The sequence below is a fragment of the Thamnophis elegans genome, chromosome 2, assembly GCF_009769535.1.
Source record: "Thamnophis elegans isolate rThaEle1 chromosome 2, rThaEle1.pri, whole genome shotgun sequence".
Classification (NCBI taxonomy): Eukaryota; Metazoa; Chordata; class Lepidosauria; order Squamata; family Colubridae; genus Thamnophis; species Thamnophis elegans.
In genome coordinates, this window is record NC_045542.1 from 7128780 (window position 1) to 7152247 (window position 23468).

Genomic DNA, 23468 nt, shown 5'->3' on the forward strand with positions numbered 1-23468 from the left:
CTGCAGAGAACACATAGGTCAGAGTGCAGATCGACAATGAGACCATCAAAACGGTAAAAAAAAATTAATCTTCCTGGGCTCTACAATCAACCAAAGTGGTGACTGCAGCCCTGAGATCAGAAGGCATATAGCGCTTGGAAGAACTACAATGTTTAGCGTGAATAACATCTGAAAGAGTAAAGATATCAGCCTCGCAACCAAATTCAGATTAGTTAAGACAACAATTTTTCCAATTACTACTTATGGCTGCGAAACTTGCATTCTGAAAAAGGCAGATAGAAAAAGGGTGGATGCATTTGACCTGTGCTGTTGGAGAGGACTATTACACATCCCATAAGCTGCAAAAATAAAGTCCTAGACCGAACCTCACCCAAAATATCACTTGAAGACAAGATCACCAAACAGAGGCTGTCCATACTTTGGTCATGTCATGAGAGCAGATTCACTTGAAAAGACAATCATGCTGGGAGTAATCAGTGGAAAAGACTAGAGCCGAGGTGGCGCAGTGGTTAGGGTGCAGTACTGCAGGCCACTTCAGCTGACTGTTACGTGCAGTTCAGCGGTTCTAATCTCACCGGCTCAAGGTTGACTCAGCCTTCCATCTTTCCGAGGTGGGTGAAATGAGGACCCGGATTGTTGTTGGGGGCGATATGCTGACTCTGTAAACCGCTTAGAAAGGGCTGAAAGCCCTATGAAGCGGTATATAAGTCTAACTGCTATTGCTATTGCTAAAAAGGAAAATGGGCTGCCCTAGCACCTGCTGGGTGGACCTTATAAAAGATGATAATGGGATGACAATCACCAATGTGAAGGAGGTGGTGCAAGACAGAGGGATATGGAGAGTGCCTATCCATAGTGGCAAAGGATCAGACATGACTGATGACTATGGGTTGAGGAGATGATCCCGTCACAATCAACAGGAAACAGAAATATGGACAAAACCAGCAAACCAGGAAAGAAAGAAAGTTTAAAAGCTTCAGTAGTGTTTTGTCTACCATGGCCAGGCTGATGATAAAAAAATCAGTTTATTTCTCCTCCCATGTGTACATTCAAGTATATATAACAGTGTTAGAAACATCTTAGATTAATTAAAAAAAAATACTAGGTTGTAATGATTTTTCCCAATTTTTCCCAATATATACTGTATGAACAAAGTAAGGTAATTCCAAGAAAAAAAGCCTACTGCAGAATCAGATGGAAAAAGCTTTGGAATGCTATGCTTATAAAATATACACCACTGGTGATAATCACTTGTTGGTGACCATCTTCTTTATTACAGTACATAGAAAATGAGTTGTTACTTATGTTGGTTCCCAGTTCTGGTCTAGAGAGGGCTGTTTTCACAAATGGTACTGAAAGGAACAAACTCACTTGCTGTCAATATTTCTTACACCATAATAAAAAAAATATTTCTTACAGTAAGAAGTTAGGCTATTTGATCAAAATAAGGTACTCAGAAATCGTGACCCGTCAAAACCGCACTCGACTAAACCGCGCCCGATTAAACCACGTCGCTGACGTCATCAACAGGGCGACAACAGCTAGCATGGAGAAAGAAGGGCGCTTTAAATAGCGCTTTGAAAGCAAGCCGATTCAACTTAAGGTAAAGGTTAGGTTTAGGGTTAGCTTTAGGGTTAGGTTTAGGGTTAGGGTTAGGTTTAGGTTAAGGGTTAGGGTTAGGTTTAGGGTTAGGTAAAGGGTTAGGGTTAGGTTTAGGGTTAGGTTAAGGGTTAGGTTTAGGGTTAGGTTTAGGATTAGGTTTAGGGGGGTTAGGTTTAGGTTTAGGTGTTAATTTTAGGTTTAGGGTTTACAGCGTGCTTCTGTCTCCGCGCTGTTGTCGCCCTGTTGATGACGTCAGTAACGCGGTTTAGTCGGACGCGGTTTAGTCGAGCACGGTTTTGTGGTGGAACCCTCAGAAATTGACAATTTGGTACCCTTAATGACACATCAAAAACTCCTGCACAGTTCATTAGGTAAAGTGAGCAAGATTGTGTCAATCAGAAAATCTGGAGCTATCAGTAAACATACAACATGTGGACAGGAAGCTATGAAGTGCTCATGGTTCATATAAACCCCTGCCTTGATAGCAAATTGGTACAGTCCCTATGTATATTTACCTCTGAAATGAAAAATAGTCCTAAGAAACCTAAACCAATCAGGGCCCCAAGATGCATACAGGTAGCCCTTGACTTATAGTCACATTTGGGACAAGAACTTAGTGATATAAATGCCCGATTTGACAACTTTTTTTGCTATAGTCATTAAGCAAATCACACAGCACTTAAGCAAACCTTGCTTGCCCCATTGACTTCGCTGGTTGGAGACCAGCTAAGGAGGTTAAAAATGGTGATCATGTGACTTGGGAGACTAAATACATGCCAGTTGCCAAGCTCCTGGATGTTGATCATGTGCCTATGTAGACATTGCACCAGCCATAAGTGCGAGGACCAGTTGTAAGTCACTGTTTCCAACATCATTGTAACTTGGACAATCATTAAACAAATGGTCACAAGTCAAGGATTACCCTTATGTGCATATTTTTAAGCCATCCATGTTGGTTCATTTGTGGCTGGAAAAAGTGCTGCATGTGCAGCCGTTGGTTTTACTGCATACATAAAGGTAGGGAACCTCCCATAAAACATTTTTTTCATAATCTGAATACAAATGACTACACTATGCATTTGCCTTAAAACAGTCCTCTTCAACTTTCTCTTTTTAAACCTTTGCCCTTTCTATAATTAGCAAAATGATGCTTTCTGGATCATGTGTGAAAATACCTTGAGGATTAACTGGAATAGGACAGGATGAATCTCAACACCTTCTTTGCTGATTGCATTATCTTTAGCGATACCCGTCTCACGTTTATGAGAATGTTCATTTTATTCAGGGTAAAGCAAAAACTTCCAAGGATTCTGCCTTAGGGTGAGCGTGTGTCTTTTCATTAGGGCATTTCTAATCTTTTACCGGCAGAAGTACCTTAAATCCGGAGATCTCTCTTTATTTATTGTTATTCCATCATTGCCGATTCCTGATTTCAGTTTGATTACAGAGACATATCCCGAAGATCTTGATTCATACATCAACCACCACCCCCACCCCAAAAAAATCACTGTTCAGGCACTCCCACTAGCAGGAGGATTCAAGCAAGAGAGACTAAGCAGTATGCATCAGCACTCTTCCTCCTTCATAGTAAATTAGATTTCTTTGGAGTGCAGGCTTCTATCACACAAGAGTACAACTAGTAAGTGTCATTTGCGTAATAAAAGAAAACAGAATCTAGAAAATAGGCAAGAATTTGAAACAAACTTCTCTTTAGTTCCTAAACACCCTTTTTTTCTTCTTATCCATTTGTGTTCTTAGCCTATGAAAGGTTCGAGATACCTGAAAAAGATACATAGATTAACTGATAATAAACATATTAGATTTTTTAAAAAGCCCTTGATATAAATTCTATGGGAATGGAGTAGAAAAGCAAAGATACTCAGTCTTGGGAGTACAACTACAGCTCACTTCATCTTTGGGGTTGATGGGAGTTAGAGAGGCCAATTGTTCTGGAGGGCACTGCATTGGAGAAAGTTAGATTACAAGAATAGAACTGATAACTCAAAGATGCACTTTCTTCAGGTAGATGAAAGGCATTGAAAGTATTACCTGATTTTGACTGGCCTCATACAGCTCTTGAGCCGACGTGATTCACCTTCTTTAGAAGACCTCGTGGGTAGAACGTGGGTAGCCGCCGCCCCCTTCAGCACCACACTATAATTCTTGCCCTGGTTATTGGCCCAGTAAACTCCTTCTTCAGTCTGATAGCGCACCACAAAATCAAGCCGGGCTCCTCCTTCTTCCTCATCTTCCTCATCCTCGTCGCCAAACTCCAGGCGGAAGGCAAAGCGGTCAGTCAGGCCCCCATCTGGCGACCCCCCTGGAATATAGAGGGCGGGGTAATCCCGGTAACTTTGCCACCGGTCCCTGCTGGCCCGCACATGCACAGCCTTGTGGTACGAAACGTTGAGCACGCGCACCGTGCCACGAAGCACTCGCAACTCTCCGGGCTCAGGTGGCAAAACTTCTTCCAATTCTACCTTGGCCTGGCGCAGCCGCTCAAGCTTCTCGTCCTCATCTCGCCCCACCGGTTGCAGCACAAAAGATGGCAAAAGGTAAGGGGTACCTGCGGAGGGAGGGAGGGAAGCCAAGGCGGGCACCACCTCAGGGGGGGACTCTGGGGAAGAAGAAGGCGGCGGCCAAGGCTGGTAGCGCCGCCAGCGTGCCAAGGGCAGGCCCAAGGCGTCGGCAAACAGCACGTGCCGGCCCGCGGGGTGCTGAGAGGGCTCCTCCACCGGGGTGGCGGCCGCAGGGGCATGTTGGGGAAACAGTCCAGGGTGCCCTTGGGCATGCTGGGAAGGGAGCCCTGGGCTGCCCTGCACTGCATGCTGGGAAAGTGGCCCAGGAGGCAGGCCTGGGGGATGCTGAGAGAGTGGCCTGGCCGAGCAAGGGTGCTGCTGGTGGTGGTGCCCGTCATCCTCCTCCTCCTCCCCGTCGTCCTCTGACGAAGAACAGCAGCTCTCTGAGGCGCTGGGGTGCTGAGGCCTGGGCACCGGGGAGGAGCGTGGCATGAGAGCCCGGCCTGGGGGATCTTCCTCCTCTTCCTCCTCCTCCTCGTCTTCCTCGTCTTCCTCCCCGTCCTCTTCCTCCTCCTCCTCCTCCTCGGCCGCCTCCCGCGTGAGAGGCAAGGGAGGCTGTGGCGGCGGTGGCGGGGAGGAGGAGGAGGCCCCCGCGCGAGCCATGGCGGGCGGCTGGGAGAGGACGGCGGCGGACTAGCGGCGCAGACAGCGGCTTTGCTGCTATTGCCGAAGCTGCCGGGCGGGCGGGGGGGCGGAGGACGGCGACGACGGCGACGACGACGACGGCGAGCCGGGGTGGAGCGAGAGCCGGCAGAGGGAAGGCGGAGCGAGCGGAGAGGGAGGCGAGGGACGCGGGGGAGTCGCCGGCTGGTGTCAAGGCAGGCTAGCGGCTGCGCCAATCGGAAAGCAGAGCGTAAAGGTGGGGAGGGGGGCTGTATGCGTGGAAAGACCCTCTCCGTCTCCCCTTTACCCGAGGGGAAAAAAAAAACAACCCCGCAGGCGGGCGACCCTTAGCCGGCATCCGCCAAAGCCGATCTATTGCCGGCCGAACGCGCGGATAAAGCGGAGGGAAGGCTGAGCGCGGCGTCGCCCGCCTCCTCCTCCCGAGCCAGACGGGCTGACCGCAAGCCAGGGACGCAATGTGAGCTGGATTGGTTGCGGAGGGCGCTTTATTTTATAATCTCCGAACATCTGTCGGAGAGGAAATGGGGAAGAAAGGGAAAATCAGATAAGCGGTGACCCGCGCCTGCATTTTTTTTTACACCAGGACGTAGATCTAAGAGGAGGAGGTAAAGTCGGCAGCGTAGTAGTGTTTATCCCAGGAGAAGGGACTCTTTGATGCCCGTGCAGAGTGTCGGGGTGTTGTTTTTTTTTTGTTAAACGTGATCTCCCAGGCCAGGCGAAATGAAACCTCACCTGTAATAAATGCATGCTTTTTATTGCCCCCACGTTGTTCGTTGAAAGTCCTTCGGGATTGGGCGGCATATAAATTTTATAAATAAATAAATAAATAATCAAATAAATAAATCAAATAAATAAATTAAATAAATAAATAAAATAAAAAGGGTTACAAATCCAATATGGAGAAGTGCATTCAACTAGATCCAGTTCTCAAATCAGATTGATCCGAAATACTTTATCCCAACTGTATATGTGGGATATTGTTTTTGTTAAATGTGATCTCCCAGGCCAGGCGAAATGAAACTTAGAATAATCCTCACCTGTAATAAATGCATGCTTTTTATTGCCCCCACGTTGTTCGTTGAAAGTCCTTCGGGATTGGGCGGCATATAAATTTTATAAATAAATAAATAAATAATCAAATAAATAAATCAAATAAATAAATTAAATAAATAAATAAAATAAAAAGGGTTACAAATCCAATATGGAGAAGTGCATTCAACTAGATCCAGTTCTCAAATCAGATTGATCCGAAATACTTTATCCCAACTGTATATGTGGGATATTGTTTTTGTTAAATGTGATCTCCCAGGCCAGGCGAAATGAAACTTAGAATAATCCTCACCTGTAATAAATGCATGCTTTTTATTGCCCCCACGTTGTTCGTTGAAAGTCCTTCGGGATTGGGCGGCATATAAATTTTATAAATAAATAAATAATCAAATAAATAATCAAATAAATAAATAAAATAAATAAATAAAATAAAAAGGGTTACAAATCCAATATGGAGAAGTACATTCAACTAGATCCAGTTCTCAAATCAGATTGATCCGAAATACTTTATCCCAACTGTATATGTGGGATATTGTTTTCGTTAAACGTGATCTCCCAGGCCATGCGAAATGAAACTTAGAATAATCCTCACCTGTAATAAATGCATGCTTTTTATTGCCCCCATGTTGTTCGTTGAAAGTCCTTCGGGATTGGGCGGCATATAAATTTTATATATGGGTTGTAAAAAAAATCTAATAGATACCTTTCACCCTGGTTTCGCTGATAACGGATAAGAGCCTGTGGCCTAATGGCTAAGATCTCTGCCTAGTATGTAATATAGCCCAGGTTTGAAAATAAAAAGGGTTACAGATCCAATATGGAGAAGTACATTCAACTAGATCCAGTTCTCAAATCAGATTGATCCGAAATACTTTATCCCAACTGTATATGTGGGATATTGTTTTTGTTAAAAGTGATCTCCCAGGCCATGCAAAATGAAACTTAGAATACCCTCACCTGTAATAAATGCATGCTTTTTATTGCCCCCACATTGTTCGTTGAAAATAAAAAGGGTTACAGATCCAATATGGAGAAGTACATTCAACTAGATCCAGTTCTCAAATCAGATTGATCCGAAATACTTTATCCCAACTGTATATGTGGGATATTGTTTTTGTTTAAGTGATCTCTCAGGCCATGCGAAATGAAACTTAGAATAATCCTCACCTATAATAAATGCATGCTTTTTATTGCCCCCACGTTGTTCGTTGAAAATAAAAAGGGTTACAAATGCAATATGGAGAAGTACATTCAACTAGATCCAGTTCTCAAATCAGATTGATCCAAAATACTTGAACCCAACTGTATATATGTGGCATATACATTTCAGAATTAAATCCATATATATTGGACGACAGCTGTTTAAATTTATAGGAGTTAAATATGGTTTACTTTAACATTTAAAGTATACCCAAAAGGATTAATTAAAATGTATTTGTATTCATATACTACCGGTAGTATGATAAAAACAGCAGTTTGGGGTTGCAAAATTCTTGAATAGGTGTATATAGAAATGCCCTAATATGTCAAATAATTGTCATCTTTTTTGTATTAGCATATTATGCAAGGAAGCAGAAAGGGGGTTGTTTTCTCAAGGAAGGGAGGCCTTCACCATTTGCCCATCATTGAAGACTAATAGATTTGTTAAAATAACACTTGTTGGCTGACAAAAGTGAGGAACCCCACTACTTCCTTCCACTCATATAATTTGGAATACATCAGGTTTCATCACTGCTAGTTTTTAAATACTTTTGCTCTCTATATAAGAAAAAATAATTAAAATAAACATAGTAATATTAAAATATTATTCCCAAAGAATTAACCTAGATTTTTATAAAATGGTTACATTTGTGGACAACACCAAATTGTTTAAAAAGCTAAGACAAAAAAGGCAGCAAAGATTTGCAAAAGATTCTCAATGGTAGAATAAGTATTAAAATAACAAATTTTGTTCCACACAAACATATATAGTAGAAAAGGAAAGATTTTTCTTCCTCATACTACTAGAAACTAGAGTTTCCCAATTAAATTGAACAAATGATGTTAATGATTTATTAAATGTATATGATGCTCAACTGCCTGCCCTAGAGAAATACGCATTCATACAGTACATAAATAATTAAATTCATTTCTATATGGTAATTGAAGAAATGAATGATGCATAACATTAGCAATCAATCAGAATAGCTGTATTTGTATTTGATAATCTAAGGAGACAATGAGAAGAAGAAAAAGGGGCACTAAGGATGCAGGAGGGAAGAGGATTTAAAACAGAATTATATACTTATACGGACTCTACTGTAAAATAATCCAGTAGGAGGGCTGTTTGGAGATATTGCTGCAACTAGAGCTCTGCCAGATGTTTTAGAGAGAGTTGAAATATTTTGGTGGATATTAAACGTCCCCATTTATTTTTAAGCTTGGTTGTTGCAAAACACTACTATGTTAGACTTATGGCTGAGGATATTTTCATAGACATGTATGAAGACTCAGTAATGAGACTCCACCATACTATTCTATTCATTAGATAAAATTGCACCATTACATTTGCTCATAATTGGTCAAGATAAGGCAGGCAAGAATCAGACATTTTTTTCAGTAAGCAAAAAACATTGAGGCCATTTCTGAATGTAGTCAAGATGTAGAAATAAAGGATAAAAGTTTCTGCCAGGCCTCTAGAAAACTATAGAATCCAAATAAGATTACAGCAATATGCAGATAATAAAGATATCACCGTAGTTTATTTCCCTCCCTACGTCTACAAACAAGCCATTAGAGAGCAAAGAACATACATGTGATGTGATGCTTACTTTTTGTTAGAAATAAGGTAGAATATGCCATTCAAAGGAACCAAGTTGTCTGCAGCCAAGAGTTTTTGAATGATGGAGCTATACTAGCTACAGAAAATGGCATCAATTTCCGAGCAAGATATGAAAGGTGAACTAAAAGAATTAATGAAGGGCCTCTCAAAAATTGTTTGAAAAAGCAGGCAAGTTGTTTTAGTCATGTTTCTATAAGACGCAGGCCTAGAAAGACTAGATTGTTATGCATAATATTTACACTTCACACAGCACAAGTCAATTTGTTACCCAACTAACAAAATGTTAAGAGATTTTTGTATCAGGTGAAGAATTGTTTTACCTTATATAGATTATATGGTCTTATTTGATCAGAAGTGACATAATTTCTTTAAAGTCGCTTGCAAGTGCAGAATAGAATGTATTTCATCATGTGTTTTTAAGTTCCCATTGTTTTATCTCTACTTTTGTTATGTTTTTGTTAGGCTTGTCAATAATATTGCTAATGAAGATTTTTATCATGCTTATTCTGTTTTCAGAGCTGGTGCTAAATCTTAAACAGAGGACTGCTTTTGTTGGCAATGTAGGGAAACATTAAATGTATATAGTATGAATGATTTGATCACTCCTTTCTATGCCTGCAATTCATTTGTGAGAAGTAGCTAATTGGGGGGAGCCCTAGAAAGTGCACCTGCTGTTGTTATAAGTGATGTTTGTAGTTTGTATTCAGTGTAAAAACACAACCTCATTAGGCAGAATCAAAATCTTTAGATTCTAGACTAGAGTGAAAATCATCCTGGAATTTTGTGCCCAATAAATCAACTCCCAAAACTGAACTATTTGGAAATGGATTGATTACCGACTCTTGCCTCTTCACTTGCATATAACAAATGCAGTAAATTATATGGATATCAATATAGTTTTATATGTTTTTTTTATTTATCAGTTATATTATAAGAGCCAAGGTGGCGCAGTGGTTAAATGCAGCACTGCAGGCTACTGCTAGATCAGCAGGTCAGCGGTTCAAATCTCACCGGCTCAGGGTTGACTCAGCCTTCCATCCTTCCGAGGTGGGTAAAATGAGGACCCAGATTGTTGGGGGCAATATGCTGACTCTCTGTAAACCGCTTAGAGAGGCCTGAAAGGCCTATGAAGCGGTATATAAGTCTACTGCTATTGCTATATTGCACTATTCACAGAGCCCCTCTTTCAGGGCGATGGGTGGTTTAGAAACATGAAAAACAAGCTAGCAGGCAAACAAACAAAAAATTAATTGACACTTTTTACTTCTGCTGAATCTAGGTAAGTAATGCTTCTTAAATCATAGGAAATTAAATTTGCAGATAGTATTGCTAAATTTCTGAATATTGAGATGTACTAAAACCAGGAAAGAAAGCAGAGCCTTAAAAAGGGTGGTTTTTTTCAAATGTATTTATTGTTTGCTTAAAATTATATCAAATCAAATTAATGCTCCCAAGGAGAAGTTCGCACAGAAATTTGTGGATCAGCTAAAGTTGGCTACAGTTTGGCATTTATATGGAATTGCTATAAATCATTTTATCATATACATAAATTCAAATGTACAAATGTAAGTGTGCGTTTTTTTAAAAAAAGCGAATCTGAATCCTTTGCAAACTATTACACATCCAGTAAATATATTCTTTCCTAATTCTTTTCCGTAGAGTCCTATAAACACCTGGAGTTAGTTTTATTTTTTTTTGCCAAGGATACACAATAATTTTGAGTTGATGGGCAATCTTGGTCTTTGGATAACATGTTGGTATAGGACCTATATTGCTATGTGTGTCCCATACCAAATTTGATTTGATTAAATTTGAAATTAGTTTACTTAAACTTGAAAATAGTTTAACTAAATTTGGAATTAGTTTAATTAAATTTGAAATTAAAAATTGAGTAATTTTGACTAAACTTTGGAAAAATCAACAGTTTTTAAATTCTCTCTGGATTGTATGTAGGACAAATTGTATCTATTAATTTAATAGCAGGATTCAAAAAAAATAATAATATCAGGACATTCCAATACAGATTTCAAAGTAGTTTTAAATATATATATATCAGCGAAGTTGAGGGAAAAACTCAGGTCTCAATTGATTTTTAACACATCATAAAATGCTTATAATAAAATGCTTGTTTTACATGTGATCCTGCAACCAGATAACTACCCTTTCTTTCTGTCTCATTACTCTTCCATCCTTATTTCAACTGTACTTAAGTCTTGTCCCTCTATGCATCTGAAAAAATAAGCTGGGGTTGATAAAAGCTTATGCTTTTTAATAAAATATCTTTTTATATAACTTGCATTGAAAATGTTTTAACAAAGTTAAAAAAATAAAAATAATAAAGATTTTTAAAAAATGTTTCCTATTTTCATTATTTACTGTGCTTATTATTCCTTAACAAAATGTCTTAATCTGATCTGGGCTACAATACTAGATTTCTGAAATTTCTCTTTGAAATGATTAACCAAACCTTCTTTCCATTTCTTAACATCTTGTTTACGGTGTCAGTGAAGTCAACCTAAAAGATATTCTTTCAACATCTAATCCACAAAATTATTATTTTTTGCCTAGTGTATTTGTCCCATGTATTTTTATTTAATTATTTTGATTGCAATTAAGCTATAATTGTCGATTAAAAGATGAGATATCAAAATGAGTCGATCAGTAACGTGCGAGTTCTTTGTGGAGATTATTTTTTATTTGATTAAAAAAAAATGAAAAGCTCTAGATTTAGGCAGGCACAATCATCAGGAAATGAAAATGTCAGGTTGATCAAAGCCTGGGGAAACTTTAGAGTTTCTGAAGCAAATTCCACTTTGCTGGTAATACCTTAAGAATGCCAATTATCTCAGGTTCCTAGTATGATGGAACTAACAAAAAGTTGTAATTCAAAGTAATGAACAACAGTCAATTATTTTATCACTGTTGCTTTAGCAAACCAAATATTATGAGCAATTGTACAAAAAACTAGCACATCCTCTTTGTCAGTTACCGTTGTATTCTTAAATTATCTCCTCCTAACCTCTAATAAAGCATTAGAGGCTTTAGAGAACAAGGCCAAAATATTACAGTTTGGAAAACCAAATAAAATTAAAAGAATTTTAATTTTTTTAAAAGACCCAGGTATTAACTAGTTATTACAACAGGCAGAGAAAGCTAGTTCAGTTGCATTACAAACAGAATTAATGTATACTTACAATATACTTGATATATGTATATAATTTATACTTACAAGTTGAACAAGTAGTAAATTTACCAAAGGTCCAAGATGAGGAGGAGTCTCTGAAAAACGTGTAGAAGCTAAGCTAGTGATCTCTTGAGTCATATTTTTAAATTTATTTTTAAACCACCTGACTCCTCTTGGCTCTAGTTGGTTCACAGTTAATAACACAAGAGGAATAAAATAATACAACAATAGAAACAAAGAACAGAACATGACATAACCCAGATAATAACCAAAGCAAACTTTCAATACCTAGAAGGAGGCTTCAGTCACACTCGCCAAAGATCTGGGTGAAGAGCCAGGTCTTCAAGTTCTGAAATACCATCCAAGTGAAGACTATCTGAATCTTGGGGAAGGAGGGGAGTTTACTCCAGAGGGCAGAAATGCTAAAACAATCCCATCAATGATTTTCAGGAATAGATAGTTATTCTGGTTAATTTAAGAAATAACAGTCCATGATCACAGACATTTCTGATAAACACTTATTACATTTAATGTATTTGTTTATATGGTGATCAGCAGATGGAGTACACCAAAAATCAAATTGAGTATCTAATTGCTAAAAAAACGGAGCAAAGACATGATCAGGTGCTGGCTGTGAGACAGGACATGAATTGCTTATCTGTAAGTTATAAATTAAGAAGAAAGGAGGAGGAGGAAGAGGAATGAAATTAAAGAAGCCATTAAAACTGAATGTGAAAACTGAACTGCCAAAGATGAAACTGAAGAAAATTTCTTCAGAACAAACCAGAGGTGGGTTCCTACCAGTTCGCACCTATCCGGTAGAACCGGTTCGTCAAATCTACCAAACCGGTTAGAAGGGGTTCCAACAGTGGACCCGGAAAGCAGGCCACACCTACAGAAGAGGTTCCAAAAAATGTTGAAACCCACCACTGGAACAAACCATGGAAATTGGTAAGAGTGGAAGCCAAAACCAAGAAATACAAAGTTCTGAGGAAGGAAACGAACCAAGAATTTCAGAGAGTTGTTAGAAGACACAAGAAGCAATATGATAGCAACCTCTATATAGACACCGAAGAGGCAAAAACAAGGAAAATCTTCAAACTGACCTCCAATCTCAAATTGGTAAGCCAATAGATGGATAGTGATTCAAACAAGATCAAATGAAGATGGAAGGCGTATATTGAAATACTGTACAGTAGAGGTGTCAACATCTAAGATAACCAAGATTTTTACAGTTATCTCTAGCACTCTAGAAGATGAAATTAAATCTGTACTCCAGTCGTTAACAGAGTCAGAAGGCTTCAGGAACTGACAGAATACCCACAAAAATATGATAAGCAACAGGGGAAAAAATCAGTAAAAGTTCTAACCAAATTATGTCAGCAAATCTGGAAAATAATGCTGTGGTCAAAAGATTGGAAGAGATCAATCTTGATTCCAATGCCATAAAAGGAGACTCAACATAGTGTAGAAACTATAATACAATATCCTTAATTTCATACGTGAGCAAAATAATGCACAGGATCATCCAGTGCAGCAAAGGATGCTCTGTATGGAAAAGGAGATGCCAGATGTTCAAGATGGCTTTAAGAAAAGCTGAGGAACATGAAATATTCCTGATAAATGCTGAATAATTGGGGGGGGGGACACAAAGAATACAAAAAAAAAACCCCAAAGCAGTGTCATTATAGGAAGGTCTTTAATTGTGTGGATCATATCATGATGTGGAATGTGCTTAGAAAAATGGGAATCCCAATATATCTTTTGTCTTCAGGGGAAACATATACACAGGTCAGGAAGCTACAGTACAGATAGAACTCGGTAAAACAGGTGACACTATTGGGAGAGACGTGGCTGTATACTTTCTCCACTTATATGCTGAATATACTAAGGGAAGCTGGATTGGAAGAAGATGAATAGCAATAGCAGTTAGACTTATATACCGCTTCATAGGGCTTTCAGCCCTCTCTAAGCGGTTTACAGAGTCAGCATATCACCCCCACAGTCTGGGTCCTCATTTCACCCACCTCGGAAGGATGGAAGGCTGAGTCAACCTTGAGCCAGTGAGATTAGAACCGCTGAACTGCAGATAAAAGTCAGCTGAAGTGGCCTGCAGTACTGCACCCTAACCATTGCGCCACCTCGGCTCTATAGGGATTTAAAACTAGAGAAGGACATTAATAACCTTTGCTGATGGCCAAAAAGGCAAAAATCTGTAAACTAGTTTTAAAAAGTCAAGGGAAACAATGACAAAATGGGACTAAGATTATGTATAAATACCAAACTAATGATAACTGATTCAATTCCACTCTTAGACTTGACAATGAAGATATTGAAGTGGTAGGTAGTGTCAGCCTCTATATCGCTTGCTTGCTATTGACTGCCATAGTAACGGGGAGGGAGGGGGTTTATGGTATTTGGGAGGGGAATCGTGCTGGTGAAGACATCGTGAAAAAGGGAGTTTTGTTCTCACCATCTCCTGCACATGCTGAAGGCTTGTGTTTGGGTTTGGTCAAGGCCAACTGTCTCTGCTTACCAGCTGGATGAGGCCACCTGAAGATGCACCCCACATGACATCCTTGGAGATTGGACATTTAGGCCAATCTGGGGGGAGGGATTTGGGTAAACTTTTGATATGCACAAGTTCGCTCCTTTTTGGCTCAGATCTTGCTTCACTTTTGCTGTTTTCACTTCATATCCAGTAAAAGTATCTTTTCTCTAAATCAATGGAGTTGGGGGGGTTCCCTTTCTTGGATTTTGAAGGAGGCACGCTTGACAGGTAGCTTCAACATTAACTATCAACAGTAATATTGTAAGCCTCCCAGAGTTAACCTGTGGAAAGATGGGCAACCATCTAAATTTAATAAATAAATAATAAACCATTAACAATAAAGAACAAGCAGTCAAGAAATATGCTGCAAAATAGCCCTTGGTACATTAGCCATGAAAGCCACTGAAGAGATTTTCAGATGTTGTGATGCATTTGGGTTTACAGAGATGAGACTCATGCATGCAATAGTATTCCCGGTGACCTTTATGGAAGTGAAAGTTGAAAGAAACAGAATAAGAAGAGTATTGACACTTTTGAACAGTTAGGGAGGACTCCTCAGAGTAACATAGCTGAGAAAGCAAATGGATCACCGAACAAATCAACTCAGAATTCTCATTTGAAGCACATACTACCACCATCAATTTATCATATTTTGGACTTATGGGAAGACGTAGTTCTCTGAAGGACGCTTTGATGCCGAGAAAGGTAAAAGAAAAGAGAGGAATAGGAAGGCCAGTAGCAAAATGGAGGGACCCAGTTACAGTTGTAATGAGTGCTTTATTGGGAAACCTGAAGGAACAGATTGCCATTGAGAACATTTAACTTTGCGAGACCACTAAAATGGCACACATTGATTTTCAGTTAATGAAAATCAAAGGCCAAGACTGGAAAATACCAGATAAAAGTTGCTGATTCCCCACTCTTGCATAGCACTTCTGATCATTTTATTAGATTTGGGGTTTCAGTGTTTTTTTTTTCTTTTCTAACAGATCAGATTCATGTTTACTGCTAAGTGAGAATTCTAGATAAACAGAGAGAGGTCTGCACTATAACTTATACTGTGATTTTTAATACACACAGTATTTATGTAAAGCGGAAATTCTTTTGCAAGTTTGGGGTTGGAAATTTAGCTTGGACCCTGTGGAATGTAATTACTCAAACTTAGTTTTTTTTTTTTTTTTTAAATACAATGATGCAGTTCTGTGTATTTAGCATTGCAAGCTGTAAATTGCTGCAAATATTTTTCTTAAGCAATTTTTTTTTTCATAGTTAATCACATAGAAAAAGACAGTTTGGTGTAGTGATTAAAACATCAGGCTAAAGCAGTGTTTCTCAACCTTGGCCCCTTGAAGATGTCTGGACTTCAACTCCCAGAATTCCCCAGCCAGCATTCGCTGGCTGGGGAATTCTGAGAGTTGAAGTCCAGACATCTTCAAGTGACCAAGGTTGAGAAACACTGGGCTAGAGATTGTGAGTCCTAGTCAAATCTTAGGTATGAAGCCAGCTGGGTGACTTGAGTCAGTCCCTCTCTCTCTGCCCTAGACATGAGGCAAGGGCATGCCACTTCTAAAAAACCATGCCAAGGAAACTTCAGGGACATATATACATATATCGTCACACACACACACACACACACACACACACACTCCCTCCCTCCCTCCCTCCCTCTCTCTCTCTCTCTCTATTTTGTAATTTTCATTGGGATGTAAGTCCTTTTAATTCTGTTTTTTTAATGGATTTACCCATCACCACTACCTAAGATTTTAATCTCATTGCTGACTTAAGTATATTCGTTGATACTTTATTTGTGAGATTGAAAATGCAGAGTTTAGGAAATGAACAATGTCCTTTGATGGATGGAATGTCAAAGATATCCACAAGTTTATACAGGAATCCATTTAATTACTGAGCCCTTCCCCTGATTTAATAATTCATTTTCAATGAGAATTACTCTTCTTCGGTCATATATTAAGCATACTGTATTGTAATCTTTGTGTTTATAATGTAAGCAAATCATGCCATACTTACCAAATTTTAATAGGAAAATTCTAAATAAAGTAAGAGGAATTATAATGGCTACATGTTGTATGTCTAAGTACTAGATAGCATTGCTTTGTTTTGAATTGGAATGCCTCAACTATCATTTGAAGCACTATATGTAACGTGGAAGATACTTACTATATGTTTTTTTTAAAGAAACACTACTGAGTTGTCAAAGGAGAAACATTTTAACAAAGGGTGGGTTTATATTGATATCTAAGTAACATTCGGTTTTAGCCTAATGAATATGGGTAATGCTCAATTGTAAAGTAGTTCCTATTTATAGAAAAAGACCCCAGATGCATCCAAATTTCAAAAAGGCCATTAGAAGAATATTTAATAACAGGATGTTTATTAATCTGGTTTAGAAGATCACAGGCCTCACAAAATATGTTTGTCCAGTGGTGGTTAGGATTTTTGGTGTTTTGCTGATACCCTGCTTCATCTAGCATAAATCATTCTCTCCTCTTCTCTCTAACATAGCTTCATCTAGCATAAAACTTTCTCTTTATCTTACTCTAACATAAGTTGCTGCCAGTCTTGCTTAATTTCGGGTTGAATATTTCTTATACACTAATTTTACCTTTTTAAGAAATGAAACCTGGTTGATAACTCTAAAGTTTCAGTCTCATTTATTCTTCTGCTGACCAGCTTTATTTACAATGTGCACACTGGGTGAAGGTTATTGAAATTGAAAAATTTACACCTCTGGAGCGGTTAGAAAGTAATGTGCGCTTTGTATATCATGACACACATTAATGTGCCAAGCCCTGTATTTACTTCAAGATTATTTCACTGTGCCTAAGAATGCTAATATGTTGTTCCTATTAAATTTCCTTCTTTTTTTGTTGTGTTTTCAGTGACTCAAAATTCCAGATTCCATTAATTCCATTAATTCATGTTAATCTGTTGCAAGAAAACAATAGTTCATTTCATTTAATTTATTGAATTTATAGGCCGCCCAATCCCGGAGGACTCCGGGCGGCTTACAGAAATGAAAAATATTAAAAAAGGATTATATATTTTCAGGTGTAGCAGTTTTATTGAATCAGACATTTAACTTAGCTGTCTCTAGTCTACAAAAATCATACCATTAGAAAATTGCTAATCTTGATGATAACATAGGATTTGTTGTGGAGATTAGTATGATTACTATTGATTGCTATTACTATTAATCCATTAACCACCCAAACGATCTTAAAGCCATAATTCATTCTTACCATAATTTAGCCCTTTATCTAAAGTCCATATTCTGTAGAGAGAACAATCTCAGAACAAGCCCAGTTGCTCTGTCAGTTCCTGTAGTGCAAGTGACAGGCCAATTTCACTTTCTCAGACAAGGTTATAGGCAAAAGAAAGAAGAAAAAAAGAGATAGTAAAAGCTTATTGAGGGAGGGTTGCTTACCTCAGTTATTTGTATTTGTTTATCTTTAATGTCAGATTGGAAATTGCCCTGTACAAAAAGAAGAGTCTAGGACTTCTCCTCTCTTTACAACATCCCCCCTTCCTCTTAGGGGGGATGCCCCAGATGTCTGGGGAGGGACTATGGAGGATGACGCAAGAAGAAACATCAATAAAAAGAAATAGACATAGGTGTGCTAGTTCAGAGCAAGGTCCCATGTCTATAAGCATCTATCAAGTCACCAGCATATCCGCTGAAGGTCCCAAGAGGATGAGGCCACCAAAATATCCTAAGGTGAAAAAGGTAAGGACGAGTGGAGTTTTTCTCACTCAAAATATGAATCGGATATTTAAAAAAATGGTAGTGGGAGGAAATTATTACTTGTTCACTTATTAAGTTGTCTCAGATGTGTTAGGGACATAGCTAAGAATCAACTTACACATACACACACACACACACACACACCCTAAAGTAGTACATATTCAAAATGCCCTTGGGGATATATATTTGTTTGTTTATGTAAGCAGTGGATTAGAAACTAGGAAGGACAAACCCTTAACCGCTAGGTACAACAGAGCACAACTTGATGATGTGGCTTTTATACCTATCAATTTGCGCACACAATCAGTCATGCATTAATGTGTTAATTTCAGATTTCCCAGAGAAAATAAAAATGCCTGAGGGCAAGCAATCATTGTGTCAGTCATTGTCAGTGTGTATGGCTGTGATCAGATACATATTTAAACCCTGTAGACAAACAAGTAATGGACTGTTTGCCTAGATTATGCTCTCCTGAGCATCTCAAAAGGATCTCAATTCATTAAGAATTGAGAAATGCACAAATTCATTAAGAAATACAAAAACAGCTGTATTTTTATTTGCCCCTCTCCCTCATTCCATTTTTTATGCAACTTCAGGTACTAACTAAGAAGAACCTGCAATGTATTTGAAATATATTCAGGCCAGGAAATCAAGATAAATACTGCATAACTTAAAACAGTTGCAACCTTTCTGGCAGATATCAATTACATGAGTCCACCATGCCATTAAACAATGAGCTACTAGTAGTTAGTGGAAAAATTATCAAAAACAATAATTACATTATAAAGTAGAAAATTTCACAGCTAGGTAGGAAGATAGATAAAGTGAATTCAATTATTAAAGTGACAAATTTTGTTGGGAATTTGTATCTTTCAAAATCCATAACAGATTAACAGAAAATTACAGGCTTGGTAATTGTGTATAATGAAGTATGAATTTAAAAAAATATATATTAAGCTATTTTTTTGGAAGAGGAGTGAAACAGTGGAAGAGGTGATCTTTTTTTCTGTATCATTTTTTTTCCTGCTGAAAATCACTATTTACTCTGTGACTTTCTTGGTGTGTAATTATAATTACAAAAAGCACACGGTATTTTCAGAGAGGCTGAACTGAAAGTCCCTCAAGTCTGAAGAGAAAGTTAAACTCCTCTTTCTCATTTTACTTTTCTCATCTTTGGTGTTCTCTGAGCTTGGTTGTTTTCTTGCAGAAATTTCATTACCCAAATTAGGTAACAACATCCGTGCTCAGATGATGTAAACATTCTGTGCAAAATATTCTCCTTTATTGGTACTTTTCTGATCATAATTGCATTCACTGAAGATTTATTTTTGTGGGAAAATTTCCATTAGATGTTTCACTGAAGTCAGAATTATATTCAGACTGTTCATATAACCCTTTATCATTAGTATCAGAGCTAGTACTTAATTTCATATTGAGGAAACATATATTCCTTGATCTTGATGCGTTTTTCCAAAGGTCACCCCTTGAATTAGACTGAAGCAAGAATTTCTGGCTGGCTGATTTGGGTGTTAGGGATTGTTTTCTTTATATATATTTTTCTCTATATTTTTATTATTGAAAGGGAGGGCGAACACTTGCAGGATTTTCTGCCTCAGGTGCCAAAATAATTCATCTACCAATGTCAGTTGTTTGGGAAGGGAGTGGTGCTATTTACTATTTTCATTCCAGAAAGCAAAATGTCTTAGACTGATACATTTTGAGTATGCATAGTTATGTTTGCATATCTCATTCAGTGTCAATGAATTCAGCAAACCAGAGGAGTTACTTTCATAGTTTATTTAGGGCCGGGCAACATATTTTATGATAGCCCAAGGCCAAGCGGGCCAGATGAAAAATGACATGGGTAGCTCATGTGAGCAGGGCAGAATTGTTTGTTCCCTGGGTTCTGAATCAATTTCAAAAAATACAATTCTTTAAAAGCACTGGTAAGAAGAACTGCCATATCTGGGATTCAAAAATCTGTATGATCACTCAATAGAACATAGTTTTGTGTATCTCTTTGCTACTTTTTAAGGGTCTTCTGGAATTTTGGCAGTGCAGATATAGATGCCTGATTTTTAGGTTTATTGAGGGCTTTCACCACAGTTTATATCATGTCTATTTGTTTTTCAAACAGTGTTAGCTCTTTTTTGGAACTTAAACTATCGATTTTGGCTTTTGTCAATTTTTTGTCTCATATTGGCCTGAAATTTTACCATCAATTATTGTTAATTGTGGCAGGTGAAGGATTGGAAACAATTAAATGAATGGTCATTCTGAGGACAGCCCATGCTTCTTTGGTAACTTAGTTCCCACAAGCCTGATTCAGTAGGATTCATGAAGCTAGACTTCTGGCTTGTAGTCCTATGATATCTGAGTTGAAACCAAGAACCAAGATCTTCAAAAAAAACATTTGATTGCCTAGCAAGACATTTCCAATTTATATGTTACACTAAATCAGTCTTTCTAAAACTTGACAACTTTAAGATGTGTAGACTTCAACTCCCAGAATTCCCCAAGCAGAAGAAGGAGCGATTAAGCAGTGGAGAACTACATAAAGCTCATTCACAATGATCCAAAATTCACTGTGTATGACAATGCTGGCGGGTAGCTGTGAGTGACACCTTTGGAGCCTTCCAGCCAGTGGTGGGTTTCAAAAATTGTTCAAACCTACTCTGTGGGTGTGGCCTCCTTTGTGGGAGTGGCTTGCTGCCCATGTGACCGGATGGGAGTGGCTTGCCGGCCATGTGCCCGGATATGAAGATGCCGACGACACTTGTCAAAACCACCTTAAATTACTTCACACACAGCACTGGCATGCATAAGAATATGATGTAAACTTGTTTTTTAAAAGGCATCTTTGGTTTGCGTTAAAACAACTTCAACACACGCAATGTTCTGATTGCACCACAAACGCAGTAGTCATCCTTACCTTTCACAGAGGCACTGAGTTTTATAAATAGGAGCATGATAGTGTAGAATAATCATATGCAAGGACCAGTGGTGGGTTTCAAACATTTTTGGAACCTCTTCTGTAGGTGTGGCCTGCTTTCTGGGTCCACTGGTGGAACCTCTTCTAACCGGTTCAGTAGATTTGACGAACCGGTTCTACTGAATAGGTGTGAACTGTTAGGAACCCACCTCTGCTTCCAGCACACAAATTCATTGCCCAGTCATTTAAAAAAAAAATCTGAAGAAGACAAATCGTAGAACGAACAGTAAGAAAATATAGGATAATTAAATGTGGAAGATTACAGTCTGAAACCTCACCAGATTCTATGAAAAGAAACAGAATATGATTGTATGGCTATGTTTCCAAAGTTAGTTAGAAAGAACAATTACTTTCTCGACTGGTACCTTATGAAGTCATCCTGTGTTTTTCTGTGATCCTTACTTTGTAGGATTAACATGATTGAAACTCAGATTCTTTAATTCCCTAACTTCCCTAACATTTTACCTTCTTCATCACTGTATGGGACTTCTTAAATCTCACTCTACTAGAAAAAAAAAAGGCTCCTTTCCTGAATATAAAACTTGTGTGGATTATAAGTAGAAGGCAAATAGCAATAGCAATAGCAGTTAGACTTATATACCGCTTCCTAGGGCTTTCAGCCCCCTCTAAGCGGTTTACAGAGTCAGCATATTGTCCTCAACAACAATCCGGGTCCTCATTTTACCCACCTCGGAAGGATGGAAGGCTGAGTCAACCTTGAGCTGGTGAGATTTGAACAGCCGAACTGCAGAACTGCAGTCAGCTGAAGTAGCCTGCAGTGCTGCATTTAACCACTGCGCCACCTCGGCTCTCCCTACCTATGACCTAGGGAAAAACAATTAGGTAAACAACAATGGCATGATGACAACAGCCTCTTCTTAACACACACACACACACACACACTGTACTATACATCTGAAAGACCAGTGAAGGACTTTGATCTTTGCTTGCGAGGCACTTGAACACAAAAGCAGAGAGAGTCCGAATAATTAAAGAAGGATGGCTTATGAGAGTTTGCAACCCCTGAAACAAAAAGTAAGATGGAGCCACTTCTTCATCCTAACTAGACTAACAGTTGAATGATTATAATGGAATTGAATCCTCCGTGACACATGAAGGCCATGGGGTAGACTTCTGGACTCAATGAGACTGCTGCTGCTACTCACCATCTAATACTACTCCACCAACTATTGTATCCTAAGGCAATTCTGCCTAAAGATGAAGCCAGCCTCTTCTAAATTAAGTACTGAAGTGAACTGGAAGCACTATTAAAGCCCGATTTCTTCCTTCTCTTTGTTTCTTATCTGGGTTCTCTACATTGTGTGACTTGTTCTTTACACTGAAAAACTGAATACATTGATAACATCTGAAATATCTGCATTTGGATCTTTATGACTGAAACGGTGCAAAGCTATGTTTGGATAAAGGAAAATTATAAAGTGATGGTGTCAGTCATTTTGGTCTCGGATATTTTGCATTTGCCTGGAGCTGACATTTGGGGTAATCCAAGACGGGGCCAAAGAGTTGGTGTCCGTGAATATGAAAGGAAACTTGCTTTCCAGGACAAGGTGTTTCAGGTTTCTTTCCATTCAATGCAGCTAATTTCCGAAAATTGATAGATTATCTAGAGGTTGTATGCATGTATGGGTTTCTGATCAGATGTGGATAAAGCTGTATAAAATATTTGTGTATGTATTCACAACAACCAATATGTTCTATTTTTTCCTAATTATTATACTGCAGGTGCAAATTGTGTGGATTGTGTATTCAGTTCAACAACCAACTAAATGTGTGTGTGAGAAAAATATGTAAAAGAAATCTATTTTCTGAAAGAACCTCAGGGTTCCTGCGAGATGACATTTATATTGTATTTTTTAAAATCTTTCTTGACTGTCCAGAGTTGGCTTTGTGAGATTAACCACCATATAAAACTATTTAAATAAATAAATTTCTAACTGCTAAGGCTGTTCAGGGAAGGCTGGAGACTCTTGTCCTTTTTTTGTTATCAATGTTATATTTTAATTCAGTTAAAAAATGGATTTTTTCCCCACAAAAACAAAAGAAAAATAAAAGTGTATAAATAAAGACACAAACTTTGTTTTGATGAAAGAAAGTTCATTGTGTCTTAGTATTTATTGGCATCTCCTTTTCTTAAATTTAGATTCAAATGGGAGACCACCAGGGAAAACTGGGGAATCTAAAGAACACGATAATAAATTAATTCCATGCTGACCAGAAAATTACCCATGGTGATTTCAGGATCTGAGCTTAACTCAAGGGTGTGCTTACCATTTCTAAATTG

General features: G+C 38.4%; 1 protein-coding gene across 1 annotated transcript in view; it reads right to left on the reverse strand.

Moving 5' to 3' along the window:
• PPP1R3F (protein phosphatase 1 regulatory subunit 3F) overlaps positions 1 to 4873 on the reverse strand; it is a 41388-nt gene extending 36515 nt beyond the window's left edge. The window contains exon 1 of the mRNA XM_032211690.1: positions 3652 to 4873. Within this exon, the coding sequence (XP_032067581.1) occupies positions 3652 to 4784 (1133 nt within the window). The 5' untranslated portion in view covers positions 4785 to 4873. The remainder of the gene's footprint in view (positions 1 to 3651) is intronic.
• Between the last annotated feature and the right edge of the window lie 18595 nt (positions 4874 to 23468).